We start from the raw sequence: 19,813 nt of genomic DNA on the forward strand, positions 1-19,813 counted from the left end.
TTCCACCAATGCGATATACTGCTGCTATTCTTTTCACCCCAAAGTGCATAACCTTACACTTTGCCACATTAAATTGACATCCCTTTTTCCTAGCCCAGTCCTCCAAACTATCCAAATCATCCTGTAAAATTTTGACATCTTGTGCACTCACAATTGCTCTACCCAACTTTGCATCATCAGCAAACAAGTGAACACTTCCTCTCAGATCCTTTCCAATATCATTGATGAACAAATTGAAAAGCAGTGGTCCAAGAACAGAGCCCTGTGGCACTCCACTAGTCACAAGACGTCTTTTAGACTCCACTCCTGAATAAACCACTCTTTGATATCTCTCCTTCAACCACCCTCTTATCCATCTCACCAACCCTATATCTATCGCCATCTGCTCCAGTTTACTGATTAGGGTTCCATGTGGTATCCTATCAAAGGCCTTGGCAAGGTCCAGTAGTATCACTGTAAACCCATTACCCCTATCCAGTTCAGCCGTCACTGTGTTATAAAACGTGAGCAAGTTACTGAGGCATGATCTACCCTTCACAAAACCATGTTGTCCCCCATACAATATCCCATTTTCATCTATCCAATCCTGTATTCTTTTCTTGACTAATTTCTCTAAGACCTTGACAATGATTCCTGATATGCTAATCGGTCGGTAATTTACAACAGCAGTCTTGGAACTACCTTTATGCAGTGGAACTATTTTCCCCTCTTTCCACCCGCTCGGGACTAACCCAGACCAGAGACTCAAATTAAACAAAATGGTCAAGGGTACTGACAATTCTTTAGCTGCTTCTCGTACAACACGAGCTGGTATACCATCCAATCCCACAGATGTATTGACATTGAAGTTATGCAATAGACTACTCACCTCCACTTCATTAACCACAATTCCTGTATAATCTACTTGTTTATTCGTTTCTGCAATGTCACCACCTGGATGATATACTTTTGCAAAGTGCTCACTCAGTAACTCAACTATCTCAACTGATTCAGTTACCTCCCTACCATCGGCATTCTTTAAAATCAATCTGCCATGTACATTTTTCCTTTTACTTGCTACATATCTAAAAAACTGTTTAGGATTCTCTTTAGCCTTCATGGCCAATGTTCTTTCGTAATCCTTTTTTGCTTTTCTTACCACACTCGTCACCCTTCTGGCCTGCGCTTTATACCATTCATGTGCCTGCCGGTCACCCTTCTGCTTAAATTCCCTCCATAGTTGTTTCTTTTTTTGCAGCTCAAGCTTAATGGTGTTATTCATCCATTTAACCCCTACTTGATTTATTATTCGGACTCTAGGTATACAGTCAGCCATTGCTTCATGCAAGCACTTCTTAATTACCTCCCATGCACTATCAATTTCTAGTCCTTGCAGTTGTACATGCCATGGCACTGAACCAATCAAACTCCTAAGCTTGTCATACTTTCCAGCCCGATAATTCCACATGTACCCTGTCTTAATTGAAAATTCTACACCTTTAGCCACCTCCCAAGTTAAGACCCTATGATCACTCTCACCGATTGGTGGCAATGTGGTCATATTTGTTACAGCCAAATCCTCAGATGTAATTACTAGGTCAAGCACTCTCTGACCCCTAGTATTTTCCATTACATGCTGTCGCAGATAGTTATCCCTTGATAACCGCATAAAATCCAGTTCCTTCCTCCCGTGTGTCCTCTCCTCACTCCAATCAATGCGACCATAGTTGAAATCTCCCATAATAATTACCCTCCTTCCACCCATTTCTTCTATTTGCTTGTGCATACTGTCACCACCATCTTTTCCATCACCTGGTCTATAGCAGCACCCAATTGTATATTTAGTTCTGCTAGCCACAATCTCACACCAAATGACCTCAAATGTGCTCTTTTCTCTATCCTGCAATTCAACTTCTATTCTCCTTGGCTGCAGCTCATCAGCTATCATCAACAATACTCCTCCCCCCATTTTATTCTCTCTGTCATTCCTGAACACACTATACCCATCACATTCAATCCCACTAGTTATATCATCTACAGTCAGCCATGTTTCACTAATACCTATAACCTGTGGTCTGGAAGTGCCAACCATGGCCAAAAACTCTTCCTTCTTGTTCCTAATACTCCTAGTATTAGTGTACATGAATTTAAGACCCCCATTAGCCCCAACCCTACCTTGATGCCTTATTTTAACTATCCCACTCAGATTTGTTCTTATTTGCCCTAGCATATTATATTCATTCTTACATTCAACTGCCTCCATAAGGACTGTATCTCTACTCCCCCCCCCCTAACAAATCTAGTTTCCCTGAATTTGCACATCCACTACATTCAGCAACACTTTCTCAAGTCTTCTTACACCGTAACCATTCAAATGCAAGCCATCCTTCTTATATAGATCCTTTCGCCCATCAAACTCACTCCACACATCCACAAATTTCACTCCACTCGTCATACATAACCCACGCATAAAGTCATTCGCAATTATAGCCCTCCTTTTAAACATTTCACTGTCATACCGTGGCAAAAGACTAATCATTCTAACTCTCACTCTTTTCTTTTGCTACCTCAAACAATTCATTCAGGTCTTCTATCATTTCCATTTTATCTCCTTTCAAATCATTCGTACCTGCCACAACAATCATTTCTTTCACCCTTTCCTTTTGCTCTCTAATAGACGCAGTTATGTCCTTTATGGTCGCAGCAGGTTGGTACGATTTTGTCAAATCCTCTACTAACACACCTCGTACTAACGAGTCTCCATACAACACTCTATCCTTCATTTTGTTCATGTTCACATTCATACGTCTATTTTTCCTGTCATACCTTTTATTATTGGTTGGTTCATTCAGTCTACTTTTGTTCATGCACTCTAGCTGCTGTTTTGCTCTTTCTATCGCACTATTCAACAACGCGATCTCACTCATTGCATCTATCTCATCTTTTTTGTTCTCTGAGAAACCATTTATACTATCATTCACACTTTCTACATTCACACTCTCACAATTTTCATGTACAACCTTGCCGTTTCTTGTCATATCTCTATTTCCTTCATTCTGAAGGTTGACAAAAATATCACACTCACGATCCGAAATACACTTCAATTCCTCATTCTCCCTACATTTTCTACACACATTCAATCCTTTATTATCATCTAACCACACTCCAACCGCACTCCGCAAAGCGTACATTTCACAGCTAGTACACTGACTCATTTCTTTTATGCTACCGTTCTTTGATAACGATGGCGAACCTTCATTACTGGCCGCCATTTTCCTTCGCACAGGTGCCATACTTATTTGCAATGTGTTTTGTCAAATTATACGTTATAACACGCCAAAAATAGACGCACTAAAATACGCAAGGCAAACAAAACAAAACTACACAATATTAAGTAATTTGTATCGATAACTGAAAATGATACTTATCTTATCTGGAGCTTGCACGAACACTACATATTACGAATTCATCTAGCGGCGACTTCCCGACATAGATTATGTTATTTCTTACCAACATTAACTAACTTACACTTACTAACATTAAACTGATCGTCTTCGTCTGCTCAAATTTACAGCCTTTTCAAAGCATTTTGATGGATATCAGTAGCATCCCTGATCATCTTCGCATCATCAGCAAACAATTGCACATCTTCTGTTAGACTCTTCCTAATATTGTTAATATTGAGATTGAACAATTATCAAAGGACAGAAACCTGAGGTACATGACTGGTCACCTTAAATCTGGCAGATTCATACCTGCCATATACCACTTTTTGATATCTATCTGTGAACCATCCACTGATCCAAGTCCTCTTTGAGTGTCATCTCCTATCAGAAGTCAGTGATTACCTTTGCAAATTTTTAGCGATCTTCGGCTATTCTGAATAGTCTTTCAGAGCAACATGTCAGTCTGATGTCTGCCAGCCAAGATCTTCTTCCTTGTCCTTTTCTTCCCTTTTATAATCAAATTGTGAAGTATCTTATATTTTTCATTATGTGAAGTAGGTGAAAAATCTTGAGAAGGCCATGAACATAATCCTTTCTTTCATGCTTACACAGTGATCAGAATACATCATGAAAATTATGCATTTCTTTAAATATGTAAAATTATGTATGTAATCATGAAAAATATATATTTAATCATAAATTTAACAATTTTGATTAACTAAAAATTGTATGAGTTTAAAGGAATAATTAAAATGTAAGAAAGATGATTTTCAATGTTAAAGAATGAAATTCTTTAACATTGAAAAATAAAACATACAATAAATGATAGTCGTCTGAAGTACAATATTTTGTTAAACATTAAAATAATAATAATAATATAATGAATGTAATTATATTTTTAAGCATAAAAATAACGACACACTGAAATAAAATATAAACAAGCAAGATTCCGATCTTTCAAAATTTATTTAATCGGAAAAGCACATTTTCATTCATATTAAAACATAAGAGTAGTAAATAAAATATTGAGTATGTATAAAACAAATGACTATTAATGTAGTTCTTTATTTTGAAGATTAAATACACTGTAGCCACATCTTAACCATATAATCTTTAGCTGGCCTGATGAATTTGAAAGCTCATAGGAGGCTGAAGATTGCTTTTTCAAACATCTCAAGTGAAATCCAACTCTCCGTTTTCAGCTTCTGATTGGAAACATCCTTGTATCATTTAAGGATGTTTTCAATCTCCCTTTTTGTTTTAGAAGTCCTCATATGTTCAGTCATGTTCTTCAAAGAGAGCCATGTTTGTCTATCACAATAAAAGCTTGAAACATGACCTACATTGTAAACGTTTTCACAGGCTGATCCTCCACAGGACTTGATTCAGATTCCAATAATAAAAAGCCTCTCCCTATAGTGGCTTTTTATTATTGGTTAGTTATTTATACTTGTGAACAAATCTCTTTCTCTCTCCTTGTAAGTTTTTTTATAATTATGCCATCATAAATTCACTTATTCATGTCTAGACTTAATGGGATAACATGCTATTCCCTCTACCAACAACTTATAGGGCATACATATCACAAATGTTAATTATTAATAATTCATTTGTCATTATTGAAAGTATTTATACTCGCACTTATTCTTTCCATTACATTTTCCATTCTCACGTGAATTATTAAAATGACGCTTCACATGTTTACACCTTTGATTAATTCAAAATATACAAAATAAGATGAGTTGAAAGATGACATGAACTTAGTTATAACAACAGTTTAGCAGTGGTGGTGGTGAAAAGCTTGTCTTTTAGAGCATGTGAGGGATTGCTGATTTGTTTCATTGAGTTTGAAGATAGCATTGAGTTGGAATCTCTTCAAGATCTTAGCCACATGTTCAGAAATGCCTATTATGTGAGAAATATGAATTTTGCAAATTTATTCTTCCTGTGGATTATGATGAGCAAAACTTTCAGTAATTCTTGGATTATAACTATTTAATTGGGCCATGTCCTTGATACCTTAGAGGAGAAAATGCTATATGCTCTTGTGTATCAAAGATTTTATAATTCAATATATTTAAGATGGATGGTGAAAATGATATTCCTCCATACAGTTCTTCCTCTGAAGAAAATTTGATTCAAGGATGTAAACTACTAACTTCGTGTAGAAAGAAAAGATCTGTTTCAATGCAATTTCAAATAGTGAAATATCCAGAAGTGATTGTAAATTTGATGTTAGATGGAATTTCTTGGGGTAAAAATAATGTCATTTGATTATTAGTGAAAAGGGATAATACAGTGTCAAATCACAGCATCTGAAAATTTTGTCCTGTTTTTGAGAGAAATTCTGTGAAATTTTTTATTAGAGAAAGAGAGTAACTAATTAGATGGAGAAGAGTAGACAAACATTTAGAAATATTATAGGTAGCAGTGTGTATGGAATCGACAATTGGTCTAATAGGGCAGTTATTTATGTAGTTTAGGTGTACAGTTGATTCCAGAAGGCCATGCATAGTACATTTTTTAAAAGTTGAGTGATCATTTCAACAGCCAGAAACCTAGGATCTGTTTCACCATCATCATCATCAAATATCTGCTATGTACCCTCAAGGGGGTTTACATGATATGATAGTACTACATCAAAAATTTACATCATTACTAACTTCCTGTCTACAATTTTCCTCCAAATCAGTTTGTTACCTGTCAAGATTCCAACAATATCAGATCTTATATTTCTATCTTCTAAGGCACATTGTACCGTATCAATCCACCTATATCTTGGTCTTCCTCTTGGTCGTTTTCCTGCCAACCTGGCAGAGAACACTTGTTTTTCTAATCTTTTCTTGACCATTCTGTTTAAGTGACCATACCACCTGAGATTAGCTCTGCTAACGCATTCCTGGATGCTGACAATATCAAGTTCTTATATCCTCATTTTTAATAAGATATTGCCATTGATGCCATCTGTTCATGCCTCAAATCTTTCTCAGGACTCTCATATCTGCGGTCTCTAGTCTTTGGTGAAATGTTTTACTTCTGACCCAGCTCTCAGATCCATAAGTTAAAATTGGTTTGAACACTGTCTTGTATACAGCTAATTTAGTGTTCAGACTAATTTCTCTTTTATTCCATTCCATATGAATTTATTCAATTGACTTCCTACCATGCCAGCTTTGTTGATTCTGTTGTCTATTTCCATATTTAATTTACCATCTTCACTAAAAATCTTGCCTAAGTAGCTGAAATGTTTTACTTGTTCCACAGGTTCTCTGTTCACAATGCAGTTGACATTTTCAACGATTCTGCCTATTTTCATTGTCTTTGTCTTTTTATTGCTCACCTTCATACCATGTCTATTACAACAGTTAATCAGTTTAGTCAGGTAATCTTGTAGCAGATTTATTTAGATGTATAACATCGTCCGCATAAAGCAAAGAGCTGACATTAAAATCTTCAATTTTGATATCATGTTTAATACCATTTCATAATGTGATCCATATAGATAATGAATAACAGAGGGGATAATGTACATCCTTGTCTGAAACCAGATTTAACATTAAACCATGTTCCTGTACTTCCTTCAATTCTAACTGCTGACTTTTAACTCAACTGACAGCCTCTATTTGGCCTGAATCCAGCTTGATCTTCACCAACCTTTCTTCCACAATTCTTCGCAAAATCTTCTCAAGTGTACTGGCATAAATCTTACAGGAACACTCAGTAGGGAAATATCTCTGTAATTCTCACATTCAGTTTTATTTCCCTTTTTATATATGGGTACTATGAGAGAGCTCTACTCCAATCAGCGGGAATTTGCACCTCTGTCCAGGCCTCTGAACTATGCAGTGCAACCACTGTATGACTTTTCTACCACCATATTTCAGCATTTCTGGTCGAATATCATCTACTCCTGCTGCCTTTCCACATTTCAAGCCTTTAATGCCTTTTTCTATTTGAAGTAAGGATACGTATTCCTGACTGTATGCCTGTTGAGTGTTATTTACCACTGTACTATCACTGCTTCTTTCATTTAGCAATTTTTCGAAGTAATTACTCCATACTTCAAGGATATCTTTTTCTTCCGTTTTCATGTCACCATTATCATCTCTAACTCCTTTTACAGCATTCCTTCCTCCGTTTCTACGCTTCTTCAACAACCTCCAGAATATTTTGCAACCTTCTTGATATTTATTTTGTATGTTCTTGCCAAAGTCCTCCCATGAATTGTTTAGCTAGTTTTACAATGTGTTTAGCTTTCTTACATTTGTCTCTGTATTCTCTAAGAGCACAAGCTGACTTATTTGCCAGGAACTTTTGATATGCTTTCTTCTTTTACTTCCTGTGTCCACCATGGAGTTCTGATTTTTTTATTCTTGCCACTGAATCTCCAAGGTTTGGTTCCTGTTCTCAAACTCTTTCATTTTTTCTTCAATAATCTTTGTGTATTTTAGTCTGCAGTTCACATCTGAGTGCTGCTCAACTTTTATTTGCTTTAAAACTTTCTTATATGTTATTCTTTTCAATATGAAATTCAATTTTATCTTGCGCAAGACTAAATGGTGATCACTTCCAATTTCTAATCCTCCGTACACTCTGGTGTCCTGCACCAGGGAGAAAACATCACTATCAACAATAACATAGTTAATGAGACTTTTCTTATTCCTTGCCTCTTCTCTCCATGTGATTTTGTGCACATTTTTATGTTGAACATGGTGTTAGTAATAACCAGTCCATGTCCTGAGCAGAAATCTAACAGGTATTTGCCATTATTATTATTAGCTTTGCTCTTTTCCCCAAATTTTCCTAAAATATTTTTGTATGTCTGACAATCATTTCCTACTCTGCTATTTAGATCCCCAACAAGGACCAACTTTTCCTTTTTCATTATGTCAGTTGCTTTCTCTAAAGCATCAAAAAATTCCTCCACTTCTACTTTAGTAGGAACCTTCTGTGGGACCATAGACAGAAATAAGTCTCATTGTCCAATTCCCCATTCTGATATTTTCCCACATCACTCTACTTGAGACTGCCTGCCATTCAAGAAGATTAGTCTCGTATTTTGTATTGAATAGTATGGCTACTTCTTCTTTTCCTTGATTGTATTTATTGCTCAGAAAGATCTCGCCAGTTTTTGTCTTTTTTGTTTCAGTCAACCCTATTATGTCGATCTGGTACTTATCTAATTCTTAAGCTATCTCCATTTCTTTGCCATTCAGGCTTCTTATGTTGATAGTACCGATCTTTAACTCTGGTGATGTTGAGTTTGGGCATGTTTTCAGATTTGTTCTAGTAGCTGGCTTTTTGTTGTTTGCCCTGGTTCTCTGGTGAAAACAACGGGGGTCTTGTTTAACCGGGCGACGCTCCAGCCGTCATGAAATTTTGTCATGTTGTACCATCATTTTGTATTTTGGTTTAAGCTAAGAAGAATACAATTTGGTCGGCTAACTCCCAAATTGCCAGACCATTCTTATTCATTCAGTATCCAGGTAGATACCAAACAGGGTGCACCACGAGAAGGTGAGGATTGGACATTAGGTCAGAAGCCCTGGTCAGTTCTCTGCATTCCTTTAAAGGCTATGTGGAGGTCTCCTCTCAGTTATACAGCTTTGACCCTTAAGCACCACCATTGAAAAGAAAACAATAAATGTCTACCCTTCCTTTGTGCTTGCCACCCTATTACAAATCTTGATCCTTTTTATCCTCTCCTTAATCAGGATCATCTTGTATCTACAGTATTCCCTTCTCTTTTCTTTTACAAACTGTGACATACCTTGAACAAAAGGAAGAACAGCATCCAGCTGAATTAACATTGGAATTATTTCTATTACCTATGCTGTAACCACTGTTGGGTTTCAGTCCGCACTTCTTATGGGTTGTTGGATCTAATTTAAATATTGGATTGATATATAATTGTGGCTGCCTTACTCTATCCAATATCTGGGGAATTATCTTTCTTTGAGACTTTCAGTGGACCAAGATCTCATCACTGTACTCACAGCAGACTTGTTAGTTCTTGCTAGAATCTTACCTTTTTATGCTGAGTCTTTGTTTGCTTTCATACTGGTATGCTTGCTTTCATGGGAAGAGTGTATATCTTTGTCCTCATGAAGATGCCTTGGTGACCATGGCAAAATATTGGTATAATAATCTAATCAGGTTATTATTATTAAATATATCTTTTCTCCTCTAAATCGAAATATGAGTGTATGGATATGACAGTGTCAGCATCTGTGAATTGATGTAGAATAATATGAAAATTCAACTTATATATCTTGTGTTTATACATTTCTATGTTTTCTGTGTTTAGGAAGTATTTGAGATGGTTAATAAAGCATACGAGTTCCTCTGCAGTAAATCTGCCCGACAGTGTGAGGGTCCTGATCCTCAAAATATTGTGCTGATTCTTCGTACTCAGACTATACTTTTCAGCCGGTACTGTGAAGGTAAGATTATTATTGTGATAAACTGTTCAACTTCTGACATTATAATAAGCAGTTTTTCATAATGTAATATAAGGAATAGAGAGAGAGTTGACTATAACTTAATAAGTATCCACTTTGGACTGAAATGAACAGAGGTAGGCATCAATTTGGAAATTTAGTTGATCAAATTGTTTTCCATATTAGCTGAAACAAGGTAAAAGGTGAAAAGTCAGCTACTAAAATGAAATGGACATTGTTATTAGATCTCCATTGAGTCAAAAGACTCATTACCAGAGAACCCAACTGTTTCACATAGAGATCATTCACCATTTCCATACTCATCATGCTCTTTGACAATTCATTCTGTTCACCAAGTACTCCATGGAAAGAAATTTCTCATTGCTTTGCTCCCACTTTTCTTATACAGCATTCAGGGATGCTCCGTTGTTCTGTCTCTGGATCCATTCTCTAAAACATCTCTTCCACATTAATCTAGTAACATCCACTTACTAACTTATATGTTACAATTAAACCTCCCCCTCACTCACCTCTGGTATTTCTTGTTCCATTCCATCTTCCTTATTTATAGGAACATGGAATGTAAGAAGTGTATATCAAAGAAAACTAGAAATATACTTAGTTCTGAAAATACTGGAAATATAAATAAGTTCACTTAAGAAGAAGTGAATTTAGATGAACAGGAATGGATCACTTTGATACTGACATTTTCAAGATTTATTACTCTAGACATGAAAGGCTTAGAAGAAATGAAGTGGCATTCATACTTTGAAAAGAATATATGGAAAATGCATTTGGATTTCAACTCAGTTTCTGACAGATTAATCATAATCAGAATTAAGGCATCTAGTGAATTTCAAACTCACAGAAATGCACCAACTACATATACAAGTGAAGATGAGGTAGAAGAATTTTGCAGTAGATAACAACAAGTAGTGTATAGTATTGATAAGGAAGATTTTCTATGGATATTAGGTGATTGGAATGAAAAATTGGGAGAGAGAAAAAAGAACAAAGCATCATTGGTTTAAGACTGAGGAATGAAGCAGAAAAAAGGGTGTGTGAGGAACAATTTCTTTATTGCAAACACTTTCGACAACATAAAAAGTTGTATGCGTGGACTTTGCCTTACAGTGAACACTGAAATCAAATGATTATATTGTTGCCAACAGAAAGTAATTAGTGTTATCAGGCAGCATAAACACTGCCTGCTGTACGCTGTGGAATGGATTTTGAATTATTGATAGTTGAAGTTAAATTGAAATTAAGTGCTAAGAAGAAACAAAAGGATGGTATCAAATTTGATTTAAATCATATAAATGAAGTAGTTAGAAAGAAATCAAACATTTTTAAAAGGACAGGAAGTGAATTAGAAGTGTGAGAAGAAACAAACTATACAATAATAGAAGAAGCAAAGAAAAATCTAATTAAACCAATGTTGTAAATGGCTCCCAGAAAAGACTATTCAAATAGTAGGAGAAAGAAGAAAAATGAAACTTCAGAGAAACAAAAAAAAAAGGATTAGACAGTTGAATGCAGATTTGCAGAGACAGGCTAGGAAAGTTAAAGAAAGACATCTAAACAGAAGGTGCAGGGAAGTTGAAGAAAGTAATACTACAAGTAGAACAAGAGATCTGTTTAAAAAGATAAACAAAGTTATGTTGAAGTTTATTCCTAGTTTAGGAGTAGTAAAAAAGCAATTCAAGAAAAAGTTCAATTAAGTAGGAACAATCTGGTCAAATGCCAGAGATTGCAATAATCACAGAATGATTGCTATAATTTCACATGCAAGTAAAGTTATGTTGCAAGTGATTCAAAAGACTGAAACCATATGTGAATAGAGAAATGCCAAAAGACCAAACAAGTTTTAGGTGGATTTATGAATAGAAGAAGAGAATTTCAAAAGGAAGGATTCATCTATTTTATTGATTATAAGAAAGATTTTGACTCTTGATCAAAATGCACTGCAGAATGTGATGAGAACAATGGGAATATCTGAGCATCTAATTTTCTTAATCATATAACTGTCTTGATAAACCAATAAGCTTCAGTAAAAATAGTCTTTGGAGGAAACAAGCAGCATTTCAGTGGAAAGAGGGATGTGGTTTACCACCCCTTTCGTGCAGTGCATTCCATGCTCCTACCACTTTCCATGTGAAAAAACTTATTTCTTACCCTTTTACTCACTACTCCTTTTTGCATCTTCTAGGGATTGCTCCTTGTCCTTGCTCCTTCCCTTTGTTCTACCATATGAAAAATCTCCTCAGTGTTAACATGATAACAACCTTCAACAGCTTAAATGTCTTGATCATATCTCCCCTTTGTCTTCTATTCACCCAACTCTGCAGTTGCATGCCTGCAGTTCTGTCCTCATAATCAACATTGTACAGTCCTGATATCATTTTTATTATCTGTCTCTGCACCCTCTCCAAGGTTAGTTCATCCCCTTCAAATCCTGGAGACCAGATCTGTTTAATCTTTGATCAGACCACATCCAGATGTGGTCTGATCAAAGCTTTCCACAATAAGACCACCCCACTTTTATCTCTTGCAGTGCCCTCCTGAACTTTGCAACATGTCCTCAGAACTTCAAATCTCCATCCACAATCACCCTGATATCCCTTGCTTCCTCCATTTCTTCCAATATAACTCCGCCAAGTGAGTATGAAGCATCCCATCTGTGGATCCCAAATTTTAATAGTCTGGCTGTTCTAGACACCTTGGTCACCTGCCTACCTAATGATAACCTGTCTTTTTCAGTATATAGAAAACTCACTCACACATGCAGATACATTCAAACTTTCTCATCCACCCCCCTTTCAACAATATGGTGTAATAAAAACACTAACCCATAGAGCTTATAACCTTTGTTCTAATGAGACCTCTCTTGCAATAGAACTCAATCATATACACCACACTTTTCTGTCTAATGGTCACAGTTCCCACATTATCAAAAAAATAATCATTCTCCCAATCCAAGACCTTCTCTTCAGAAAGCTTTCCTTAATGCTATCACCATTCCCTATGTCCAAGGTACATCAGAAAAAAATATCCAGAATCTTAATTAAATAAATACAACCTTTGCACCACTTTCAAACACGACTTGAAACTAGCTACCCTTATCTGTCCACTAAATACGCTGTCCCTTCTCAGTTCTAGTTGTAATCGAGTTCCTTGCCCTTGCAAGTTGGCCTACTATAGACAGACAGGAAGATCAGCTACAATCCGAATGGAAGAACATAAAATGATACATCTGCAGTTATGACTATGGTCAATCTGTCCTTACCAACCATGCTTTGGATACTGCTCACAGAATCAATTGGAAAAAAGACAATCATGCTCCATCACAGTAAATTCAGAAGAGAAAGACTATTTTTAGAAATGTCTTCTGCTGCTCTTAAAAATCAGCCTAATTTCAATAAATATGGTTGCATAAAACTTCCAAAAATATGGGAAACACTAATACTTTGAGATCCCAGTTTACATCCTAAGTGCTGACAGGTTCATAGAGGGCTCCCCACTTACGACTAGTCTTTCATCCATGTATTTTAGTTAGTTTTGTGCTGTGTGTGTGCTACAAGTCTCATTTTGTACTCCTGATGATGTCTCTATAACTGAGATGAAATATCGGAAGCATTAAATACTACTTTTAATTATTCGTAGTGTGGTTTCACATTAAACTTTTATCATGGGAATTAGGCCATATTCACAATATTCCGCAGAAAACAAACTTATCTTTAAATGCAGTTATAATTTTATTGCTCTTCCTGTAATACTTGTTAAAATAATGGAAACATTCATTATCAGCAAACCTCTCTTATTCCTGGATTCTTATCTAAATTTTAATGAACACCATTATGAATTCCATTACTCTGTCTTTTGGATCATGTCACCAAATTTGAAACAATACCATGGAAACTCAAGCATATTTCTGAAACATTTTCTCAGGTTTGCTGTATCTTATTGAATTCACATCTTACAATATATAGTACAATAGTTGATGCTCTTCTCTTTGGCGGCATGCTTCATGGATAGTAAGATATTCATTGAGAAAATTTGCAACCAATACCATGATACTTAACAATTTCATTCTTTTGTACTCGCTCTTCATTTGCTTATTGGTTTGCCTTCATTTGCTGATGAATACGTACTTTATTTTGCTTTTTAATTTGAAATATACCACATGCTACTTAAGTGATCATTCTACCCATTATGGGGATGTAATCCCATTAATTTCATTGTAACAGAAAGTCAGTTTTGTCTTATTTCTTATTGGGGGGGGGGGGGATCATTTACGGTATACTTATAATTACACTTTACACATAAAAATATTCAGATCTTTAGATTGTACAAGTACTGCCATCTCATATGATACCAGACTCACAGGAACCAAAGGAATTATGTATTATAGCATATAGTTTTCCTTGAATTAACTGGAGAAAATGCATAATAGCAGTATTACCATGTAAACTAGTACAAGAAGTTCCTAGGCTGGGATGTCTTGTACTTCATTAATATGAATGATTTCTGTATAATGGTGTGCTAGAGCAAGAGTTAATTGCATCTCTTTTGTGGATTAATATTTTAATCCACCTTTTTTCTGATATGAATGTATTGCATCATTATTTTTCAATTTCCTCATATGTTTTCCACATCAGTGCTATTACTGTGATTTCATTTTTCACTCTTTCAAAATAAGCACTCCAGACATCTAGATATCTTCAGTTTTCATGTTACCTTTATCATTTCTGATTAATTTTACAGTACTCTTTTATTTCTAGTTATTTACTTTTTTTTTTCGGTAACCTCCAGAACATTGCATCTATATCTTCTTCGATATTCAAAAAAAAAAACTATGCTTTTCTTTCACTCCAGTTTCCAGTTTTCTGAACAGCTATTTTATATAAATCTGAACAATTTTCACTTCTTTAGAATCCTCTTCCTACCTTTGGAATAACTATTTGAAACCCATAAAAATTCTGGTTACTTATTTGTTAATCAGATTACTTTCTTCTCTTCAAAAGAAAGTGGTTTAACAAATTATGGAACACTGCTCTATTGATTGACATGCAGAATGTACGTTAAATATACTATGTAATTTATGCTAGATTTAGATAAAATACTTTTAGCTGAGGCATTATCTGATAATTGAAGCTTTTTTACTTCATTTTATTTATATGTTTACTTCAGTCCCACTATGAAATTCTTTTAGCATATAATACATTAGTATTAGTACCATGGATTAAATAGAGATTACATAATCTGGAGACTGCTTAAGGGTCAAAGCTGTATAACTGAGAGGAGACCTCCACATAACCTTTAACGGAATGCAGGGAACCGACCAAGGCTTCTGACCTAATGTCCAATCCTTACCTTCTTGTGGTGCACCCTGTTGGGTATCTATCTGGATACTGAACGACTGAGGATGGGCTGGCAATTTGGGATTTAGCTGACCAAATTGTATTCTTATTGGCTTAAACCAATATACAAAATAATGGTACAACATGACAAAATTTCATGCCGGCTGGTGCTTCGCCCTGTTAAACAAGGGGCCCGAGTTGTTTTCACCAGGGAACCAGGGCAAACAGCGAAAAGTCAGCTGCTGGAACAAATCTGGAAGCACACCCCAACTCAACATCACCTCTAAGGAATTATCTAAGGAATTAGATAAGTACCAGATCGACATAATAGGGATGACTCAAACAAAAAAAGACAAAAACTGGTGAGATCTTTCTGAGCAATAAATACAAAATGTTATATTCTGGCAATGACAATCAAGGAAAAGAAGGAGTAGCCATACTATTCAATACCAAATACGAGACTAATCTTCTTGAATGGCAGGCAGTCTCAAGTAGAGTGATGTGGGAAAATATCAGAATGGGGAATTGGACAATGAGACTTATTTCTGCCTATGGTCCCACAGAAGGTTCCTACTAAGGTAGAAGTGGAGGAATTTTTTGATGCTTTAGAGAAAGCAACCGACACAGTCAAAAAGGAAAAGTTGTTCCTTGTTGGGCATCTAAATAGCAGAGTAGGAAATGATTGTCAGACATACAAAAATAATTTGGAGAAAAGAGCAAAGCTGATAATAATGGCAAATACCTGTTGAATTTCTGCTCAGGACACCATGTTCCAACATAAAAATGTGCACAAATTCACATGAAGAGAAGAGGCAAGGAATAAGTAAAGTCTCATTGACTATGTTATTGTCGATAGTGATGTTTTCTCCCTGGTGCAGGACACCAGAGTGTACAGAGGATTTGAAATTGGAAGTGATCACCATTTAGTCTTGAGCAGGATGAAATTGAATTTCATATTGAAAAGAATAACATATAAGAAAGTTTTAAAGCAAATAAAAGTTGAGCAGCTCTCAGATGTGAACCGTAGACTAAAATACACAAAGATTATTGAAGAAAAAATGAAAGAGTTTGAGAACAGGAACCAAACCTTGGAGATTCAGTGGCAAGAATTGAAGAAAACCTTGATTGATTCAGCCAGAGAGGCATGTGGTGAGGTTTTCTGCAAGAATAGAAAAATCAGAACTCCATGGTGGACACAGGAAGTAAAAGAGGCAGTGAAGGAAAAGAAGAAAGCATATCAAAAGTTCCTGGCAAATAAGTCAGCTTATGCTCTTAGAGAATACAGAGACAAATGTAAGAAAGCTAAACAAAAGTCATGGGAGGACTTTGGCAAGAACATAGAAAATAAATATTGAGAAGGTGGTAAGATATTCTGCAGGTTGTTGAAGAAGCTTAGAAATAGATGAAAGAGTGCTGTAAAGGGAGTTAATGATAATGGTGACATGAAAACGGAAGAAAAAGATATCCTTGAAGTATGGAGTAATTACTTTGAAAAATTGCTAAATGAAACAAGCAGTGATGGCCTCGTGGTAAAAACATTCAACAGGCATACAGTCAGGAATACATATCCATACTAGAAGTAGAAAATGCCATCAAATGCTCTAAATATGGAAAGCCAGCAGGAGTAGATGATATTTGACCAGAAATGCTGAAGTATGGTGGTATAAAAGTCTTACAGTGGCTGCACTGCATAGTTCAGGAGGCCTGGACAGAGGTACAAATTCCTGATGATTGGAATAGAGCTCTCATAGTACCCATATATAAAAAGGGAAGTAAAATTGAATGTGAGAATTACAGAGGTATTTCCCTACTGAGTGTTCCTGGCAAGATTTATGCAAGTATACTTGAGAAATGGTTGAGAAGAATTGTGGAAGAAAAGCTTGGTGAAGAACAAGCTGGATTCAGGTCAAATAGAGGCTGTCAGGATCAGATCTTCACTTTACGACGAATAGTGGAGAAAGCATGGGAATATAACAAAGATCTTTATTTAAGTTTTGTCGATCTGGAAAAGGCATATGACAAGGTGCCAAGTGAGAAACTATTCAATATGCTACAGTTATATGGTGTCAATGGGGCATTATATCAAGCAATACTTAGCTTTATTTGAGTTGTAAGTCAGCAATTAGAATTGAAGGAAGTACTGGAAGATGGTTTAATGTTAAATCTGGTGTGAGACAAGGATGTACATTATTTGTATGGATCACATTATGAAGGAAAGTAGTATTAAACATGATATCAGAATTGGAGATGTTAATGTCAGCTCTTTATTTATGTGGACGATGTTATACTCCTAAATAAATCCGCTACAAGTTTGCAAGATTCCCTGACTAGATTGAATAACTGTTGTAATAGATATGGTATGAAGGTCAGCAATAAAAAGACAAAGACAATGAAAATAGGTAGAATCGTTGAAAATGTCAACTGTGTTGTGAATGGAGAACCTGTGGAACAAGTGAAACATTTCAGCTACTTAGGCACGATTTTTACTGAAGATGGTAAATTAAATATAGAAATAGACAACAGAATCAGCAAAGCTGGTATGGTGGGAAGTCAGTTTAATAAATTCATATGGAATAAGAGAGAAATTAGTCGGAACACTAAATTAGCTGTATACAAGACAGTGTTCAAACCAGTTTTAACTTATGGATCTGAGAGCTGGGTCAGAAGTAAAACACTTGACCAAAGACTAGAGACCGCAGATATGAGAGTCCTGAGAAAGATTAGAGGCGTGAACAGATGGCATCAATGGCAATATCATATTAAAAATGAGGATATCAGGAAAGAACTTGACATTGTCAGCATCCAGGAATGTATTAGCAGAGCTAATCTCAGGTGGTATGGTCACTTAAATAGAATGGGAGAGTAAAGATTAGCAAAACGAGTGTTCTCTGCCAGGTTGGCAGGAAAACGACCCAGAGGAAGACCAAGATATAGGTGGATTGATACGGTACAAAGTGCCTTAGACGATATAAATATAAGATCTGATAATGATAATATTGGAGTCTTGACAAGTAACAGGCTGATTTGGAGGAAAATTGTAGATAGGAAGTTAGTAATGATATAAATTTTTCATGTAGTACTGTCATATCCTGTACATCCCTTGAGGGTACATAACAGGAATTTGATAATGATAATCTGGAGACAAAATGATTTTTTTTTTACTAGCCTTCTTCAGTTCTTCAATAAGCAGGAGTGGTCTCCTGCTGAGTGATAAAATTCATCTCCCACATAAAAAATTGTGAACAACAACAGTATTTGGCATTCTTGGATGCTCATCCTCCCATGTAATGGCTAAGCTCAGTGCTGTCTAACCTCCATGATTGGACTGGTGTATTCGATGCAGATTGTTGACAAAGTTCACTCTGATAATGTTATAGTGCAAGAGGCCCATTTAGCCCTGTGAAATGGTACTTTTTTCATAGTTCCAGTGACATTCACTAATTATCAAAACATCTTTAAATCAATATTTAAATGATGACTTAGCTGTGAGTTAATGATCACATGATCTGTCCTGTATCTGCCACCTGTCAACTTCAACTCTTACCATCATCCTTCAAAAAACTTTGAGTCATTAACTCTGTTAAAAACACAGCCAAAATAATTTCCTCTAATGAGTAAGCTCTTCACTAAGAATTACCATTTGTTACTAGTATGTTTATAATACCATGAATAAAATTCTTCATAAATCTACACCATAATTTATCATAATCTATATTATTAGAAATAATATAGATTATGGTAAAACCATAGCTATTCCATACAGTAAAGGATTTTTAGATAAAATAAATGAAATTTTATACCAGTATAATTTTAATGCTACTTTTAAACCATCTACAAAACTAAAAAACATATTCAACTCTTCGAAGTCTCTCCTCCTTCTCATTTGGCCCATCCTGGAGTATACTACATCTGGTGCAGCTTAACTTACCTTTTATTGGTGAAACTGTATGCACAATTCCAATGTAGTAAAGAACACAAATGACATATAATTAAACAATTTTGGTAAATCAATTCTTTTCACACCCTACACTAAATTGATTGGAAAAATACCTTTTTCTTACATTACAATATCCTGATGTGAATATGCAATATGCAAATTTAATGAAGCCTGTGAAATTTTGATCATCCTCCTAAACAATAATGACAGCCTAAAAATTTCAAGAATATGGCTGATACACATTCAGCCCACATAACTTCTGTTTCAAGTTTCCATTAGATCCTCATTTTAGTACTCTAAGGCATAATTTCATATATTGGCCACCACCATCAGTGTTGTTTTTGATGTAAATTTATTTGTTAGTAATTTTGAGCCATACAGATAACAAGACTCTAGCTTTGAAGTAGTGGGTATTTTTTTATTTTACCAGAGGTCAGGTTAAATATTAATGGTTGACCATATTAATGTGATTTTAGTATATCATGAGTATTGTAATGTAGCTTGTCTTTTTATATATTTGTCTATACTCTGGATGACAATCTTGATATGATGTCAAAATGTCAGGTAATTATTTCGGTTTATATTAAACTGAAGTTGTTATTATAACCTGGTAGCTATCTCCTGTGAAATAGTGTTTGCATCTATAATGCT

General features: G+C 35.5%; 1 protein-coding gene across 1 annotated transcript in view; it reads left to right on the forward strand.

The window, feature by feature from the left end:
- The window catches only part of Rme-8 (receptor mediated endocytosis 8), a 1,025,705-nt gene that overhangs the window by 717,537 nt on the left and 288,355 nt on the right, over positions 1-19,813 (forward strand). Inside the window, exon 34 of the mRNA XM_090414028.1 lies at positions 9,733-9,868. Coding sequence (XP_090270154.1) covers positions 9,733-9,868 — 136 coding nt within the window. The remainder of the gene's footprint in view (positions 1-9,732; positions 9,869-19,813) is intronic.

This window comes from Typopeltis vanoorti, chromosome 2 (assembly GCF_054136105.1).
Source record: "Typopeltis vanoorti isolate ZY-2024b chromosome 2, IOZ_Tvanoo_1.0, whole genome shotgun sequence".
In the NCBI taxonomy this organism is placed as follows: Eukaryota; Metazoa; Arthropoda; class Arachnida; order Uropygi; family Thelyphonidae; genus Typopeltis; species Typopeltis vanoorti.